The sequence below is a fragment of the Epinephelus fuscoguttatus genome, linkage group LG12 (assembly GCF_011397635.1).
Source record: "Epinephelus fuscoguttatus linkage group LG12, E.fuscoguttatus.final_Chr_v1".
Lineage (NCBI taxonomy): Eukaryota > Metazoa > Chordata > Actinopteri > Perciformes > Serranidae > Epinephelus > Epinephelus fuscoguttatus.
In genome coordinates this window covers 5063620-5081440 of record NC_064763.1, presented here as the reverse complement: position 1 = coordinate 5081440, position 17821 = coordinate 5063620, and the positions used below count along the sequence as shown (strand labels likewise).

The 17821-nt window shown below is 40.7% G+C and overlaps 1 protein-coding gene across 4 annotated transcripts in view; it reads right to left on the bottom strand.

The window, feature by feature from the left end:
- The window catches only part of LOC125897946 (protein turtle homolog B-like), a 290905-nt gene that overhangs the window by 141625 nt on the left and 131459 nt on the right, over window positions 1–17821 (bottom strand). For all 4 annotated transcript variants that reach the window (XM_049591468.1, XM_049591470.1, XM_049591469.1 and 1 more), the window contains exon 4: window positions 4849–5000. In XM_049591468.1, the coding sequence (XP_049447425.1) occupies window positions 4849–5000 (152 nt within the window). The remainder of the gene's footprint in view (window positions 1–4848; window positions 5001–17821) is intronic.

Genomic DNA, 17821 nt, shown 5'->3' with positions numbered 1-17821 from the left:
TTTTATTGGGCCGGTGTTCAGTCACGTATGTATGCTGCTACCGCTGTCCCTGGGCCGGCTCTCGCAGCGCTTCTTCTTTTTTTTTTTTTTTTTTTTTACTTTTGCACCCTGACGTGTGTGTGCATGGGGAGCATTCAGACATAGCGTCTTTTGCGCGCACAAACTCATTACTTTCAATGTAGACGTGCGTCATACGCGTTCACAACCCAAAGCGACCCCGTTGCACCGCGCATTCGGTGCGACGCACTTGTTTATTCATCCGGCGCACAGCTCCACGGACCTGCTTCTCCCTCCAGTGTTGTTGTCAGATCCCGGTTCCACCTTGGGCAGTGTCTCTCCTACTGTTTCCCACGGAGCTCAGCCTCGTTTGAAAGGCGAAGGAAGCCCATATGTGGAAATCGTCGCCCCCGAGATGTAGAATGTGTATTATAGAAGAGAAACACACATTTCAGGACCGCTGACTTGTATCATCAGAACAGACATGTCCTGTGATTTTCAGCCTCCTTTCATAGAGGCGGGACAATACCTGACAGTGATATTCTCAGTTGTCAGGATGTGCTTGCTGTAAAGGGTAAATATAATCATAGAAGGCTGAAAATCACAGGACATGTCTGTTCTGATTATACAAGTCAGCAGTGTAAAGCTATATATTTAATATTTTTATTCATTCTTTTATTTCATTTTTAAGGTTTGGATATCTGTGAACAGTTGTTTGAACGGAATATAGATTCTGATATTGTTGAAAAGGATGTTGTGTTAGAATAATGCTGGAGATGTGCACTCATGTTGAAATAAATCTACATTGTGAAGCAACCCTTTCTTGCACTGAATTGGAAATATTTTAGAAAAATACACTTACAATTTATTACAAGGCTTTAGAGAACAGTGCGCTATTGTAGACTTAACATGGAAGGTTATAATAGGTCCTGATCGTGAAGTGGGCCGGTCTGAGGCATGAAACTCCAGGGTTGAAAATGAGTCCAACTCCGGCCCTGCTGCAGTCCGACATACTATCATGCATTTAAATAACTTACTAGACGGGTATATATAGAGAGAAAGGTGACGCTTAGAGAGCAAGCACAAATAAGCAACTCCACTTTAGAAACAAGCCCAAAAAAACGCAACCCACGACTACCAATATTTGTAAGTGACTTTACAGAAAACAAGCCCAAAGTCACGGCTAATGAGCGGACCTGACAACCCTGCCCTACGTGTAGTGCTCTATGATCTTTGATCCAGGAGCACATCATCCAAATGAATACAAGTGGTTTACGCTTGCGTGCGCACTACACAGTTGTTTTGTGCACAGTATTGTCATCTGCTCATTTCATTGGTGTTAGTGGAATTATTAACCAGACTCTTCCACGTCCACATCCAACCCCCTGCCAAATCCTGCAGGAAACACTGGAAGAAGTACTGCTTTTAACTTATGTATCGTTTTAAGTGTTCTCGGGGCCTTTTGTTATTTTGGGGTATGATGAGTAACAATAGTAACATAAGTTGGTATTTTTCATATCTAAACATCAAAATAAGTATATAGCTGTTTGGAGCCCTTTTAGCTTGGGGCCCTGGGTAGCTGCCTATCTTGCCTAACAATTAAGGTTGCCCCTGGTGTTTTTTTTCCTACCAGAGTGTAATTCCTCTGTGTTTCTGACTGTGAGTAGCCAGGACATGGCTGCATGACAAAACTATGTCATAGCAGGTGTTTTGCTCAGAACCCAAAGAAGTGCAGCAGTTCTCAAGAAAGCTGACAGCAGCAATACCACAGGCCAGGCAATCAAACAGTTCTGATGAATAGGCACTGCACTAGCTTCAAATATTAATAATAATAATAATAATAATAATAATAATAATAACAATGGACTATAAATTAGGGCTGCACAATGCATCGTTTAAACATCATCATTGCTATGTGTGCATGTGCGATAGTCGCATTGCATGACATGCGATGTTTTCTCTCTATCTTTTTTTTTAGAACATGTCAACTTTTCTTTTGTTTCAGAAAAGCATCTCTGAAGCAGCTCCTTGCTCTGCACTCTCTCTCTCTCTCTCTGAGCAGTCAGCTCACACTCAGCCCCTCCCCATATGCACATGCAGTACATCACACGGCACACACCAAGCTGAGCAGAAGAAGCAGAAGATGAGCGATAAACAAGAGGAAGAGACTGCGAAGGATGAATTAAGTGCAACACATACCGATGGTGCCGCTGTACGCCGCTGCCAATGTGTGTGGGGGGTGGCACTTGACGGCCACAGAGCCGCGCCGGCGGCAGTGTGTGTTGCACTTTAGTCCCCAAAAGAAGGTCAACGTCCGAAATACGGGAATATTTCGGATATAAAAAAGATGATGTCGACCAAAAGAGTGTACTGTGCCGACAGTGCCTCGCCATTGTTGCCACAACACGAGGTAACACAGCGAATCTTTTTGATCACCTGAGTCACCATCACAGAGCCCTATATGATGAGTGCAAAGCAAGAACTCAAACAAACGTTACGGCACAAAAAACTAAAAGATGTTTACTACTACTAGGCCTACTTTCACTTGTGTTAATTCCACTTGTGTGAATCAACATAATTCCTTCCAAACAGAGCTACTCAAGTCATCTGGTGAGAATTCTTGTATTTTTCAACATTGCAATATACATCGCAAAAAGAAAAAATTCGCATTGTCAGTTTTTTCCAACATCGTGCAGCCCTACTCTGAACCAAGTTTGTTCCACCTGCCCAAGACCCGCCCCCACTCTACTTCTGATTGGCTAGTAGCCTAACTTTGGTCTGGTTGGGAGCAAAAGCCATAGGCTGAGAGCAAGAGGTCTCAGTTTAAAGCTACTACTACTTAAGCTACTGTCTGCAACGCATGCATGTATCCCGCATCAACTTTTTTTTTTTTTTTTTCCCTCGCCTATCGCCATACGCTGGAAATCTGGCACAGTGCTGGATTCCCATCACCCCTGCTCAAGGATCAACAATCAGATGGGCGGATGAACAACAACCTGACAACATAATGCCTCTGGCTATGACTATTACTGGCGCAGAGGCACAAAAACTAAAAGCTTGAGAAAGAGATAAGAGGGCAGCCTTTCATATAATACCAAATTATTATTTAGATCATAGCATTTCCTAAATCTTCAGTCAGTACCTATAGAGCACATCTGTATGTTAGTTTTGTAGTAAGTTTTACTTGCTCACAAGTCTAGGGAACTATACAGTATAGTCTAGTGACTTTGGGAAAGCTGCTGACTGTGACAAATTTAGATGTATAACTCTCCAATGAACGAGGTTTGAATAATTGAACTATTGTGGGGGTGTCATTTTCTTTCTTACGTGCAGTATTAAATGGTAGATACCGTACAGCATACACTATTATCAAAAAGGCTTCTTTCTTCTCATTACACGCAAATTCTAAAACTAAAACCAATCTGTAAGTTTAAAATGATTAAAGATGACTGAGACTGAGCAATTCCAACTGCAATGACAATATATTCACTGAGCTGATACACTTACAGTACGATCCACTTACAGTAAATCCCACATGGATCATACTCACTAATAGATTCACAAACTCTCCAGGAGATTCAGCCTCTCCTCTCCTCTCTGTCTCCCTTGTGTGCATGATGCCCTTGTCTCTCTCTCTCCCTCTGTGTGAATAGTGTACTTGGGTTTTGCTCCTTGTGTGTTGTGTGTAGTAATAGTTTCTCCCGAGCGACAGTTTGTGGGCTGGGTGAAATATGTTTCTCATCTGCAGGGCTCCAGACTGCTAACGTTACTGTTTGGTCGCATTTTGCAACCACAGAGCACCACTGCAACTTGCAAATATCATCATATACTATATGAACTGGAGAGCTGTTAGTTTGTTTCCAGCCTACTATGAATAAATCATCATGCATAACAGCACCGCACTAACAGATGAACTTAATGAGATTAACAATAGTGTGAGCAGAGGAGCCGTGTGTCTTTGTACCTATAGGGCTCCAGACCAAGAGTATTTAGTCACATTTTACAACCATGGAGCACCCGTGCAACTTGCAAATGCTATTAATATATGAAGTGGAGAGCTGTTGTGTGTGTTTCCAGCAGTCAACAGTGAATTATTTCTCACATTTAACGGCACCGCAGCAACAGTTAAACTTTGTGCTAACTGCTAACAACAACTGGTTCCACTTGATTTATTTCAACAGTTCTTATTCAACATTCATATAACAGTCCTTGATTTATCTTAATTAAAACAGTATTTAATTTAACTTCATTATAACAGTACTTCATACAACTTTGTAGGTCATTTAATAATTTCTTTCTTTTTGTTTAGTTTTACTAGTCTACAGTACTTTAGAGGACATTTTAAAATGTTGTGTTAAATATATTGTGTATCGCAGTAAAGCCTAAAAATATCACAATATTATTTTAAGCTACATCGCCCAGCCCTAATTAGTGATGAACACATGGTGAGAGGATGGAATCCTACTAAAAGTCCAATTTGAGGTCATTAGATACCAAACAATCAAACAAGGGTTTATAAGGGTATGAAACAGAATTTTACATCTCTGCAAAGTTATCACTATGATCATGACATACACAGTAAAATGAAACCATTCATTTGTGCTTTCATATATTTCATTGAGCAATGCAGCACCTTTACCAGATGACGATGTATTGGGTTGCAACTAAAGATGACATAGGTAGGTTCAACTTTTAGGCAGATGACCCCTGCCTCTTTTTGCCTTGCTGTGCCCATGCAGTAGTCTCATTGAAATAAATGAAAAGGCTGCCTCTTTACACACAGCACTACTGTCAGAGGGAACAACTAGTCAATATTCAGATAAGACATAAAGACATCATATAGTTATGTACCTTATACTTGGCACTGCTGACCATGAGGCTGCCTTCCCGAAGCCAGCTAACCGAGGGTTTGGGGTTTCCGAAGGCCGTGCAGGTCAAAGTGATGCTACCCCCCTCCTTGGCCTCTACATACTGAGGTGGCGTATCCGTGAATGTGGGGGGGGCTGAGGAGTCAGATGATAGGTGTGGAGAAAAAGAATAAAAAAGGACATGTAAAATTCAGACACAGGTAGAACAAAGAACAAAGTTACAGACTTTCTGTAGACTTGCTCTTTTGATCCAATATAAACTGTTGCATACTCTTAGCAGCAACCAATCACATTCATCAGACAAGAACAACTTTTACTAAAACAGTATACTTCTGACTACACAGATTCCTTTGGAGTACACATTTTTGGCAGTAAGGTTTGAACAGTCATTGCAGATCTCAGCTAACCCAACAGTCACTGAGCCCATACAGAATATTCCCTCAATGTATCTCACTCAGTATATGATAATATAGTATACTTGCTGTAAACATGAAACCAATACACAATTGGCTGAATCAGTTCTTGTGTGTTGCTCTGTGTGTGAATCAGATTTGTCCCAGTATATTCCAAAGAGTGTGCAGATGTGACCCACAACAAAAAGGAAGAGCTTCAACCGAAACATGAGGAAGACTGCTTCAGTACACTTTGTGGCAAGCAAACACAAACACAGAGCAGTCCAGATGCTGTGCAATCCCATGGCTACTACATGACTGTGTAAGACACATTTTTGGATGGGGAAAATATGAGAACATCACGAAAGGCCAGCTGTATTTAATAAGTAAATTCTTTGGTTTTCAGTGGTGGGCAAATATTGTAAATTGTACAACTGCTCTGCTGGCTCAGCTTTGTTTAAAGTTCAAAACTGTCAGGTACTTTCTTGAACTCTCTTGTTTATTGTTAAGCATTGATTGCCCACACTGCAACCATACTGCACAGTGAGTGAGCAGTGCTTTATAAGCACTGGGCAAAATTCCATAGATGTAGACAAAAGTGCACTGGTAGCTAAATCTTGCTGTATAAATATATGTAACATAATGTGATGGTTGCCAGGAGACTGTGAAGGAGACTGGTTAACTGTCATAAGTTTGGTTCTTGATTAACTCGCATGGCAACGTGAGGGAAAAAACACAGCCTCCTTTAGGCTGAAGAGAGTTCCATCATCAGGTTTTTATTACATCATTTTCATGCCTTGTCTCCAGAATGCATAATGTATTTATCTCGTCTTAATCAAGTGTTGACGTGTCTCTGCAGAGAGGGGCCAGGAACAGGTTTTAAATCATAATGGTGGCAGCTAATGACCTTACTGACTGTGTCACAAAACAGCCCCTACAGGATCATTATGGACTGTTTTTGGGATTGTTGCAGCCTGATATGCGAGGTCTGACAGAATTTACAGGGGGTGGCTAAATTTGCATTCATTGTTGTTGCAACATCGCAACATCCTAGAGAAACTGAAGTGATTGTGATCTTTCAATATGCTAGTATTTATGGAAAAATCTTTTTTTTTTTTTTTTAGCACATATGTGTATTGTTATTTTACAGACTCTGGCATTTCACACTATATAATGGGACTCAGTGATATGATTTATTTCACTGTTTGCCTGTCATTTTCTATAAATTCCTGACAGGTCCAGTGTGTATGATTTAGGGGGATATTTTGACAGAAATGGAATATAATAACTATGTTATCTTTATTGTATAATCACCTGCAAATAAGAATTGTTGTGTTTTCCTTACCTTAGAAGAAACTGTTTATATCTACTTTTTATAAAGATTGCCAGGTTGCACAACTATGTTTCTACAGGAGCCCAGACCAGACAAACTAAACACTGGCTCTAGAAAGGGACATTTGCTTTTTTGCGTTGCCCATGGTAGTTAGAAATCCACCTGCAACGAGCAGAGTCAGAGTTTCACTGGTTTGTTACATGAAGCTACTTAATTCAGTGTTTTTAGTGGTTTAAATCACCTGGTCTGTTTTGAAAAGGAAGAGACCTCTGTGGATCATTAAGTTCACGGTAGTGCACGAACCGCCTGCACCAACATGCCAAACTGTGTAAGAAATACATTGATTTTTAATGTGTAGGGCTGTCCAGCGATTAAAAATGTGTGTAAATCTTTACCTGGCTTTGCCTCTGCTATCTGGGTAGGTGCACATGTCTCACGATTGACAATTTTAGATATGAACCAGCACAAAAAAATAAGACTATAGAAGCCAGGTAGCAATGGAGTACTTGTCACAAAACTGAGGAATAAACATGACTGACTTTTACCTCTGGTGCTGTGAGTGCACAAACACCAACAGAGCATGCTTGTGCATTTATATGCAAAACACACACTCACAAGCAGTTCATGAAAGCTTTAATGTTTGAATCTACATCTGTCTGGAAAAAACCTGTCACACAGAGAGCGGCAGGTCTGACATTTTCTGCAGCAGAAACAGCGTTTTCTTTAATAAACAGTAACATTTGTTCTTGTCCTTCTTCAAGGACATGAGTTCCCTGAATTCAGAGTTGATTTTTTTTGTCTGAATTTGTATTCCAAATGTCTGCAACTACAATGAGACCTTTATTGCCTAAATTAAATACACACAGTATAGTAAGAGGTTGAGAGATTGATCTAATGACAAACTCAACTGAACAAGATAAACAGCAACAAAGAAAATGTTTTTCACCTTGCCTGTCAGGGCTTTCACACTTCAATCCAGCATGCTTCTTTAGCAGTAACATGCCAGGCCTGCTTCATTTTGTAAAACCATTTTTCAAAATCCTCTTTAGCTCAAAAGCCTTCTAGATTATGAGGAGGGATGATCATACAAGACAGTTGGCATGTCTTACCAAATATACTTAAGCTGTGTTTTCTAACCACCCCACCTCCACTAACCTAAACCAACCCCATCGATGCACACACACGTCGATATCAGTGTCAGTGATTCCATGCAGATTTTGTTCAGTCATAATTCCTGTTTTGATATTCTCAATCTAATCACCTTAGGACTGAAGCTGATCTGCTTACACGTGTAATCCTGTAGCCTCTCAATTGCTAACATGTCATTCCATCTGCAACCATAAACCGGGCCATAGTGCTAATTTCACACCACACACTTTGCCAATCAACGGAGGTGGTGATAATAAAAGCAATTCAATCATGCAACTTCTTAGAGACGTGTATCTTTGTACATTCTTTTAATATTTCAAAGAAAAATAAGAAAACAGCAAATGCAGGAATTTCCATCTTATTTTTGGATTATCTGAAGGATGGAGCATATAAATGGCTTTTATTAAAAGACTGATGTGTTTGAAAACATCAATATCTCTTATTTTTGAAAAAGAAAGGCTCCATGAGACAGTAGAGCTGAGCTGAGATATATTGATATGTATTCGTATCTATATTACCATGTAGGAATATGGCAGATATCTTCTGGAACAACTTTTTATTGTAATATGATGATTAGATGATAGTTTAAACTGTTCATCATTTCCTTAACTTGGCTACAGATGTTTTCCATTTTTTAGTGCATTAACTACAAACTTCATACACTAAACAATATTTCAGAGCATTCACCTTTGCCATTTACCAAAGTTACATTATTGTCATGTGAACTGCAGTAGTGAGCAGGAACTATTAATATAACTCCCCTCTGTGGTGCATTCAAGGGCAATTTGAGTCCCAGTAATTGATAGCCAGCTTTCCTAAGCACTACATTCAGAGGCTATACTCTTATTTAATCACATTGAAATGACAAATAGTGGGCAAAAATGAAGTTGTGAAAATTTCCTTTTTTTTCTGCTGTTTTGGTGAGTGACTCCCAAGTTTCAGATACTGGAGGTTTACTTGAGGTATGTACAGTCACAACTTGCAACAAATTGTTTAAACTGTGTGATGGAATACTGTTTCCATTCCATTTCCAAATTGTAAGTCTCTGCATGTTTAATTCTAGTGTACATTTATAAGTGTTATATGTAGCTCTGGAGAAAGACAGTTGCTTGTTGAGTGTCATTAGCAGGTAATCAAAAAATGATGCTTTGGGTTAGTGGTTCAGTCCAATCACCAACCCAACTTGTCAGTATTTGACACTTAGGATTGAGACTTGAAAATCATAAATGTAAACTAATGGTACCCAGGAAAACTGTTGAAAATAATGCAAAATATAGTCAAATTGTAGTGTGTCATGTACAGTGTTTGGGGTAACGCGCTACAGTAATATCTTATGTTTCAGCAGTAACAATGTAATATAACACGTTACCGACAATATTTTGGGTAATGGTATTACATTTACAATGTCAATGCGTTACTACCTGAAATAAACTCCGAGCAAAAAAGCTTCAATCTCACTAAAAACAATCACAAAAGGTGCCTCCAGCTGCTAAAACCCTTTCTGTGTGATCAGGACCTAAGGCTACTAGAAAGGAGCGGGGATAATGAGCTCGCCTCAGGCTCATTTTTCCTTGTCTTATTTTTCCTTGTGTTTTCACATGCCCTACAACTGCAGAGTTATGCATAACTATCTCTCCAGTGCTGCTGTTGCTCACTGGCACACCCGGAATCGGCGGGTGGGTCTTTTAGCTCTGGCGTTTTGATTTGCGCTCATCATAGTAACTGATTCATACACATTGTTTGTTGTGCAAACCTCAATATTTGTTTATTGTGTTTCATATCATAGGTCCACAAATATTTGTCAGTATCTCATAATTATCAGACTTTGATCCTCTGCCTGACCCTCCCTGTGTCCAAGGCTATACATTTATTTTAAAAGGTTCTACATCATCACGGTATTATTAATATAAGCAGGGAATTGTAATACAAGGTAGTAACCACTGTATGTGAGTGCATGAATGGGTCAGACCTGTGCAGCACTGGATTTGAAATGAACTGTAATAAACTGGAGCTTCTGTGCTTTGATTACCTGCTGTGAAACAACATGACCCTCATCCATTTAAAATCAACATTAGTTCCTCTGAGCTCATTTTGGTCAAAGGAATGCAAAAGTAGTGTAATAGGTGACTCAGTGACTCTACACAGAGAGAGTCACTGACATCTCCCGACATCTTACCTTGGCCACTATATCCTCATACAACGGTTCATATGACAACTAACAAATTAGTGCCCCGTGAATGGTGTTGTTACATTACGTACTAAACATAAAATTGCATACTGTAGGTTAGGTTTAGGCATGTGAAGTTACATAGGTTGGGTATAGGAAAGGAAACATGGTTGGGCTTTGTGATGTTACGTACTTAATGTGAAGTGTAGCATAGCATGTAGTTAACGTAATGTTACAAACTTAACGTAACTTTCTTAACCTGAAGTAACAAAGATTAGGTTTGAGCAAGTGAATTCATTAAGTTTAGGTTAGGAAAATAATCACATTTGGGCACCCTCATTCTTTTTTTTTTTAATATATATATTTTTTAGGGCATTTTTTTTTACCTTTAATTGATAGGATAGTGAAGTGTGAAGGGGGGGGGGGGAGACATGCAGCAAAGGGCCACAGGATGGAGTCAAACCCGGGCCTGTGGCGGCAACAGCCTTGTACATGGGGCTCCTGCTCTACCACTAAGCCACCAATGCCCCAGGGCATCCTCATTCTTAACTTGAGGTTATGGTTGGGCATCGTCACATTACATACTTAAGGTAAAGTAACATAGGTTAGATTTAGGAAAAGAATCATGTTTGGGCGTCCTCACGTTTCGTACTTAACGTTAAGTTATATAAGTAAGGTTTAGGAAATGAATCATGGTTGGGCGTCCTCACATTATGCACCAAACATAAGGTTATGTTGGTTACATTTCGGAGAAGAATCACTGTTGGGTGTCATCACCTTACATACTTAACGTAAAGAAAAAAATCACTGTATGGTACCCTCACATTACGTACTTAATGTAAAGCTATGTAGGTTAGGTTTAGGAAAAGAATTATGTTTGGGCATCCTCACATTACATATTTAAATTTAAGTTATGTAAGTAAGGGATAGGAATGTGAAGTTTTGTAGGATAGGTTTAGCAAAAGAATCATGGGTTCGGCATTGTCACGTTACGTATCTAATGTAAAGCATAGTGTAATAAGTAGTTAACAGTAAGTTAAACAGTTAAGGTAACATACTTTACTTACAGTGCTTTCAGACCTAGAGTTCGCTTGCTCTGATCCAAATCAGGCACTAATTTTGTTACAAAGTTGCGTAATTGCCTAGAGTGGGTTCTTGTTCTCACAGCAGCATTTACAAGCAGACCAGATCAAATCCCTTGTGCGAGAAAGCTGCTCTTGACTGGTCAGAATTTCCATGCAGGAAAAACCCAGGAAGTGAAAAAAATGTTGAATAAGTGTAGACTTGCAAGATAAATGCAACACTTTCTGTCTTCTCACACTGGGGGGACAACTACGAGGGTTGATTTAGCACTTCATGGTGTACTATATTGCTTGCATTGTTCATTTTAGGCAAACCATACAGTTTGAAAACGAGGTGCATGCATTGGATGTGCCGAATGCGCATATTAAGGCAGTACAGGAGGAGGCACACATTGATAATCCTCCAGGACTGTAACATGCTCGTGCTTGTTTGACCCAAACAATAAGTAAGCAAATGCATTTGGTTCAGATTGAGGTCGGAACACGTTCTCACCACAAACGAACCACACTAGAGTTTGTCTGTAACCGGACCAAGACCTCCTTGAAGTGGTGGTCTCAGTCTGGTTACAGACAAACTCTGGTCCGGTTGTTTTGGTGCACACCCAAGTGTGATTGCTGTGTTCACACCTGCCCAAACACACTTAGGAGGCAAAGTTTGATTGAACCGAAACACGGCAGGTATGAAAGCACCCTTAAAGTAATGTAGATTAGGTTTAGGCAAGTGAAGTTATGTAGGTTAGGTTTAGGAAAAGAATCATGGTTGGAAGAAATTCTTGTCTTTGTTTGACCCATTCACCACCCAAACCTGCCTCCACAGACTTTTGCCCTTTAAACTACTTACTTCTTTACTCCCGTCAGCGCATTGGTCTTGTAATTGCAGCATGATTCCATAGGTTCTAGATGAAGTTTGGTGCACTACTTTTCAAAGATATATGTATGAACAGTGCATTATTATTAATGTCACTGTAGATATAAGTGGCATATTGATATTCTCACTATTTCAACATCATATTTAGTTCTCATACAGAGCAGAGGCTGAGGCACTGCTCCTGGAACATGTGTTTTAGCAGACTGATACGATACCATATTGTACCTCTATTTCCATATCACCACAGTCACTCAAAACAGGCCACCCAACTAAAGACAAGTGCAAGTGAGGTCAACACAATGCATCATAATGACTACAGGGCAAAATATGATTCTGTAATATGTAACTGGGTTCATTATACTCTGAAATAAGTTCTAGTGAAGGCTGAATGTAAAATCCTCTTAGAAAAACAGATCTATTAACTTTTTAGATTTTGATCATTCTCTTCACGCAGCATTTTGTCTTGGGGGTTTGGATACTCCATTCTACTTGTTAATCCAACAGTATATGGGATAAGCAGTGCCCAGTGGTCAAATCTAAATCCGTTTTTAGACCATGACATGGAGGGGGCACAATGACATTTTTATCCCCATTTACTCAATGACCTCAACCTGTGCTTGAAGTTTTTGTATGTGTGTGTTTGCAAGTGCCTAGCAGCTCACAAGAGAGAAAAGGGGGAGGAGGTGGGTAAAGAGGGGGAAAAGAATGAGAAAGAAAGAAAGACACCAACAGAGAGGAACGACAGAGAAAAAGGCTGTTGTGCAGCATGCAAGCACTGCAGAGTTCTGCTGCAGAATACAGGGATGGCAAACGGGAGGATGTGCTGAAGCTATTTTAGGGGGAGCAGTTGAAGACTAACCCTGGGAGATATGAACCTTGCTTCTTTGGCATCACCTCATGTTGGATTGGGGCCTGATCTGTGAGGGAGAGCGAGGAAAACAGCGGGAGTCTAAATCATTTTAGAAGGCAAAAAGAGGAGAGAGAAATGCCCCAAGAAGCCAGAAACTGGGATGCTGCCCACAGGACTGTGTGAAGTCACAGTGATCCTCTTCATCCATCCATAAATCCATATATCTGTTTTATAAACCGCTTAATGGGTAACACTGCATGTATGTCTAACAACAGCAATAACTTGCATACTAAAAAACAGAAGAATAGGAGTTAAACCTCATTCCACACAATAAATGGCCTGGTATTTCTTTCATTCAAGCAAACAGCGTGCAAAATAATTACATCATTCTTACAAATATCCTCTCTTCCTGCTCATCCTGCTTTCCACTCACACACTGTCTGGAAGGAGTTTGAGGGTGGTATAAGTTCACAGGAATGAAGCATCTGTGTCAATTTGCAGAGGGAAAGCATCAGTGCGATGTAGCACTCTCACCCACAATCTATATGCATCTCACCCGGAATCTATATGCATCGCTTACTTCTTCAATGCCAACAAGGCTGAGAGCTAAAGTGCGAAGAGTAATCACTGAAAACCACTGATGTTTGACAATGATAGGGAGAGGTGGATTGCAAATGGGGGTCTATAAATAGCAACACTGCTGAAGCTTCATGCAGCATGGATATGTAGCAGGGCCCTGAACCTTAAAATTTCTGTCACTGTGACTCCTAAAAATATTAGCCACACTTAAACATGATGCTGGTACATGTAGTAAAGAATTAAGCACACACATACAATTAATGCCCAGGTGATGGAAGGTAGGTATTCAAAAATATGATGGGAGTCACAGGTAGTACAGCTTTACCACTGAAGGATGAACACCAATGCTTTAAGAACCAACTGGTTCTCTGTGACTGCGTACAGTAATATCTACAGCCTGCCGGCACTGCATTATTGACTGTATTGAAAAAAATCTGGATGTGAGGATGTAAAGCTTGGGTAGATTCATCTACATGGGATGACATCTCATAGATCATATCAACCCCCATAAAATTAACCCAAAAATATTTTATTTATCATTACTTTCAGCTCAGCATATACAGGCTTCACAGACGATGGAGCTCTTAAGGCTTGACCATTCACTCTCAATTCTATGGTCAAAAAAATTGCATGTACTCAGTCCAGCACTGACACCCTGGGCCCGCATATATCAACCAGTTAAAAGTAAAATTTTGGACTTAAAAGATAAAAATAAGAGTTACTTTTCATTTTTATTCCTACTCACAAACTTATGAGTAAAAGCTTATCACACATTTCTTAGGACCTCAATACTTATTAAAAGAGCTGTAGTGATACAAATATATATTTGGTCATGATCAGTGTTGGGGATAATGTGTTACAACAGTAATGTGTTACAGTCATATACTACATTTTAGCAGTAACAAAGTAATATAATGTATTACCAACTGGAATTCGGGTAATAATAATATTACCCAAATTTTGCAATGTCACATAACGTGTTACCACCTAAAATAAACTGTTTATTGTTTTTATTTTCCATTCATCCACACCATTCCACACAGCTCCACTTCCACCAGAGCGCCACCAGAAAAAACATATCCCCTGAAGGTTGTTGTCATGTCATGTCATTACAGACCACATTATAGAAGGGAGCCGATGATCGGCACATCCGGGTGATACTGTGCTGTGTCTTATTATGTTCAGTGTGTTTCCATTAATGCACCTGCAACATCTACTGTAAGGCTCAAATCACACAGAAAGGCGCACTGACTGCCTTTTTTTTTTTTTTTTTTTAAACTGAATGCCACTAGTGAAAAAAAAAAGCTTGCTGTGCCTTTTCATTGTTTCAAGGCAACCACGGACTCACCCTCTTATTCTAACCTTCCCATGTAATCCATTTACCGTTTATTTATTTTAGCTATTTGACAGTAATTAATAGCTAGTTCCTATTAAAAACAATGCTTCTTGGCAATAAATCGTATACTGCTGGAAAGCATGTTTATTTTCCTTTTAAAAGGTGCCACATTTGTAAGGAACATGCATTTGTTGGATGAGCAGCAGAGATGTGTATGTGGGTTGCACCCATGAAAAATTTGCAAAATCTTCTCTGCCCATGCCAAACAGCTTTTTTTTTTTTTTTGCTGTTGCTATTGACTCTTGTTTTGAGCTTCTGGTACCCCCAGGTGCTGACAATCAGGTGCCTACGACCAATTAGCAGACACCAATTAACCACCTACGCACCAATCAGGTGCCTACGACCAATTAGCAGACACCAATTAACCACCTACGCACCAATCAGGTGCCTACGACCAATTAGCAGACACCAATTAACCACCTATGGACAACAATTAACCAATTAACCAATTAACCACCTACGGTGGTTAATTGTTGTCTGCTCCAAGAATCGGCATGCCACGTTTGACTGATCTAGATAGGGCCCGTGCGATAGGGCAACTTCAAGCTGGTGGAGACACTGAATTAAAACAAGCTTACAACCACTGCCTTTTCTCAAGATAAGTTACAAATTCAAAGTTACAAACAACCATCAGGGTGGTGCACTGCTCTCGTGGTTAAGTACCACCTCTTTTGTTCAGTCAGCATCATGTTATTAATAAACATTTAGATGACTGATTATCGAAATTTGTCAATCAATGCTAAAATGTCCATGTCCAGTTGGTGATGCATTTATGAATTGATTATTTTTCCCACCACCTATCTTACATGTGAAATCACGATGCATTCCAATGCCCAGCCAGGGGATTCATTTAACTGCTCGTTCAGGGAAATACTGATACTTCATTCATTCATCTTCTAACCGCTTCATCCTCTTGAGGGTCGCGAGCCTATCCCAGCTGACATCGGGCGAGAGGCAGGGTACACCCTGGACAGGTCGCCAGACTATCGCAGGGCTGACACATAGAGACAAACAACCATTCACGCTCACATTCACACCTACGGACAATTTAGAGTTATCAATTAACCTAGTCCCCAATCTGCATGTCTTTGGACTGTGGGAGGAAGCCGGAGTGCCCGGAGAGAACCCACGCTGACACGGGGAGAACATGCAAACTCTGCACAGAAGGGCTCCCACGCCCGGGATCGAACCGGCAACCCTCTTGCTGTGAGGCGACAGTGCTAACCACCACACCACCGTGCCGCCGTACTGATACTTCAATTCTTGTTTATGAAACACAACAGTGACAAGCAGCAGAGAAGAAAGGAAGCAAGGCTAGACTACAGAGGTTAATTACAATAATGTGTGACAAGACACTGTATAATTTACAACTTTGAGGACTGCTATTGCTAGCCCGCGAGCTATACTAGCTCACTTTATATTTTCAGCTGTGCCCTCACCATTTTTCTGTTCCTTCTTTATGTAAATCGCAAAGTTAAATAGGACGTAAACAGGACATTTCAAACAACTCGTACCATTGCTCTCAAACATTGCTCTTGCACTTTGCTGTAAGTAAGGCACTTAATAAAATGTGTTTACTTGGATTTCGCAACTTAAGGGATTCCTTTCGTTCTGGGAAGCCATGTCAACTACAGCCTGTTACATGCATCATTTTCAAAATACATTTCCTTATTTCCTTTTTCCCAGGAAATGTACAGTTTACATACAGTGTCTTTCAAAATAAATGCACTAGGGCAGTACAACACAGAGAAGTGATTTTTTTTTTTCCTTCATCAACAAATGCATGTGGTTACATTTTGCCAACAAACACATGGTTGGGTTTAGGAAAAAAGAACAGGATCTGGCTCTACAATCTTACGGGGTGAGAATACCTGCATCCAGATTGAAAGTCGGTGGTTGTCGGACCCATCCACCACCTCCATTTTGGGCTACTGTAAAGGCAACATGGTGAACTCCATGGACAAGGACTTGCTCCATATGTAGCTATAAACAGCAGACAGATGGGTGGATTCGTACACACAGTACATACATCTGCCACAGTGCAGAACACTGCTGCCGTCAAAGATTGGACATCCTGCCTGAGCCCCTTCTTCTCTCCAGCCAAGCAGAGGTGAGCATTTCTTACTGTGGAGCTTCATGTAGATGACATTAGCAAACAGCAAAGTGGCGGGGACTCCCCAGAGCCCCGGTCCCCCCGACCCTGCCTCTGCGTCACTGCTGTATGTCTCCCCATCAAAGGACCTTTATTTCACTGAGCATTTCACAGAGCAATCATCCCTAGCTTCAGCATCACTGCTTTGCTTTTGAGTGAATCAGGACATTGCTACAGCACTCAAAGCAGCTGCTGTCATACAGGGCACTATCATGCCATCTCCTGCCCCCCATGTAAACTTTCATCGTGACGGAGATGCTTAAAATTTGATGATGAAGGAGAAATAAATTCTGTGAAATCTTTTTGGCATGTATCATATGGTGCACATTTATTCATTTACTCACCACCAACTCCCATTGGCTACCTGCATACACGAAAATATTCAGTGCACCTATCAGTAACGATGAGTCTTTGTCTGCCTGTGTTTAGAAAGTAACAGGGTGCAACCATCTTTTCCAGTGGCCAGTTCCACAGCACACAAATCAGCCAAAACATTAAAACCACTGAGAGGCTAAGTGATTAATACTGATTATCACGTTATAATGCAGTTGTTCTGCTGGGAAACCTTTGGTCCTGGAATTCATGTGGATGCTAACTGACATACTCTACCCACCCAAACATTATTACAGACCAAGTACAACCCTCTATGGCAACAGCACTCCCTGACGGCAGTGGTCCCCCAGCAGGACAATGCACCATACAACACTGTAGAAACTGTTCAGGAATGGCCCAAGGAACATGACAAAGAGGTCGAGACATTGATCTGGCCTTTAAATTTCCCAGATCCCAATCTGATCAAGTATCCATAGGACATGTCAGTACCCTAGAAGTCCTGTGTCCGTATCTTGAAAGGTCTGCGGCCCCACCGTGAATCGGACTTGGCTCTGACCTGTCGAGGCATGGACACAGGACCTCTGGGGGTCTCCTGTGGTGTCTGGCACCAGGGCCTATGAGTCCTGTGGGTTACGAGGTGATGTACCATCACAGC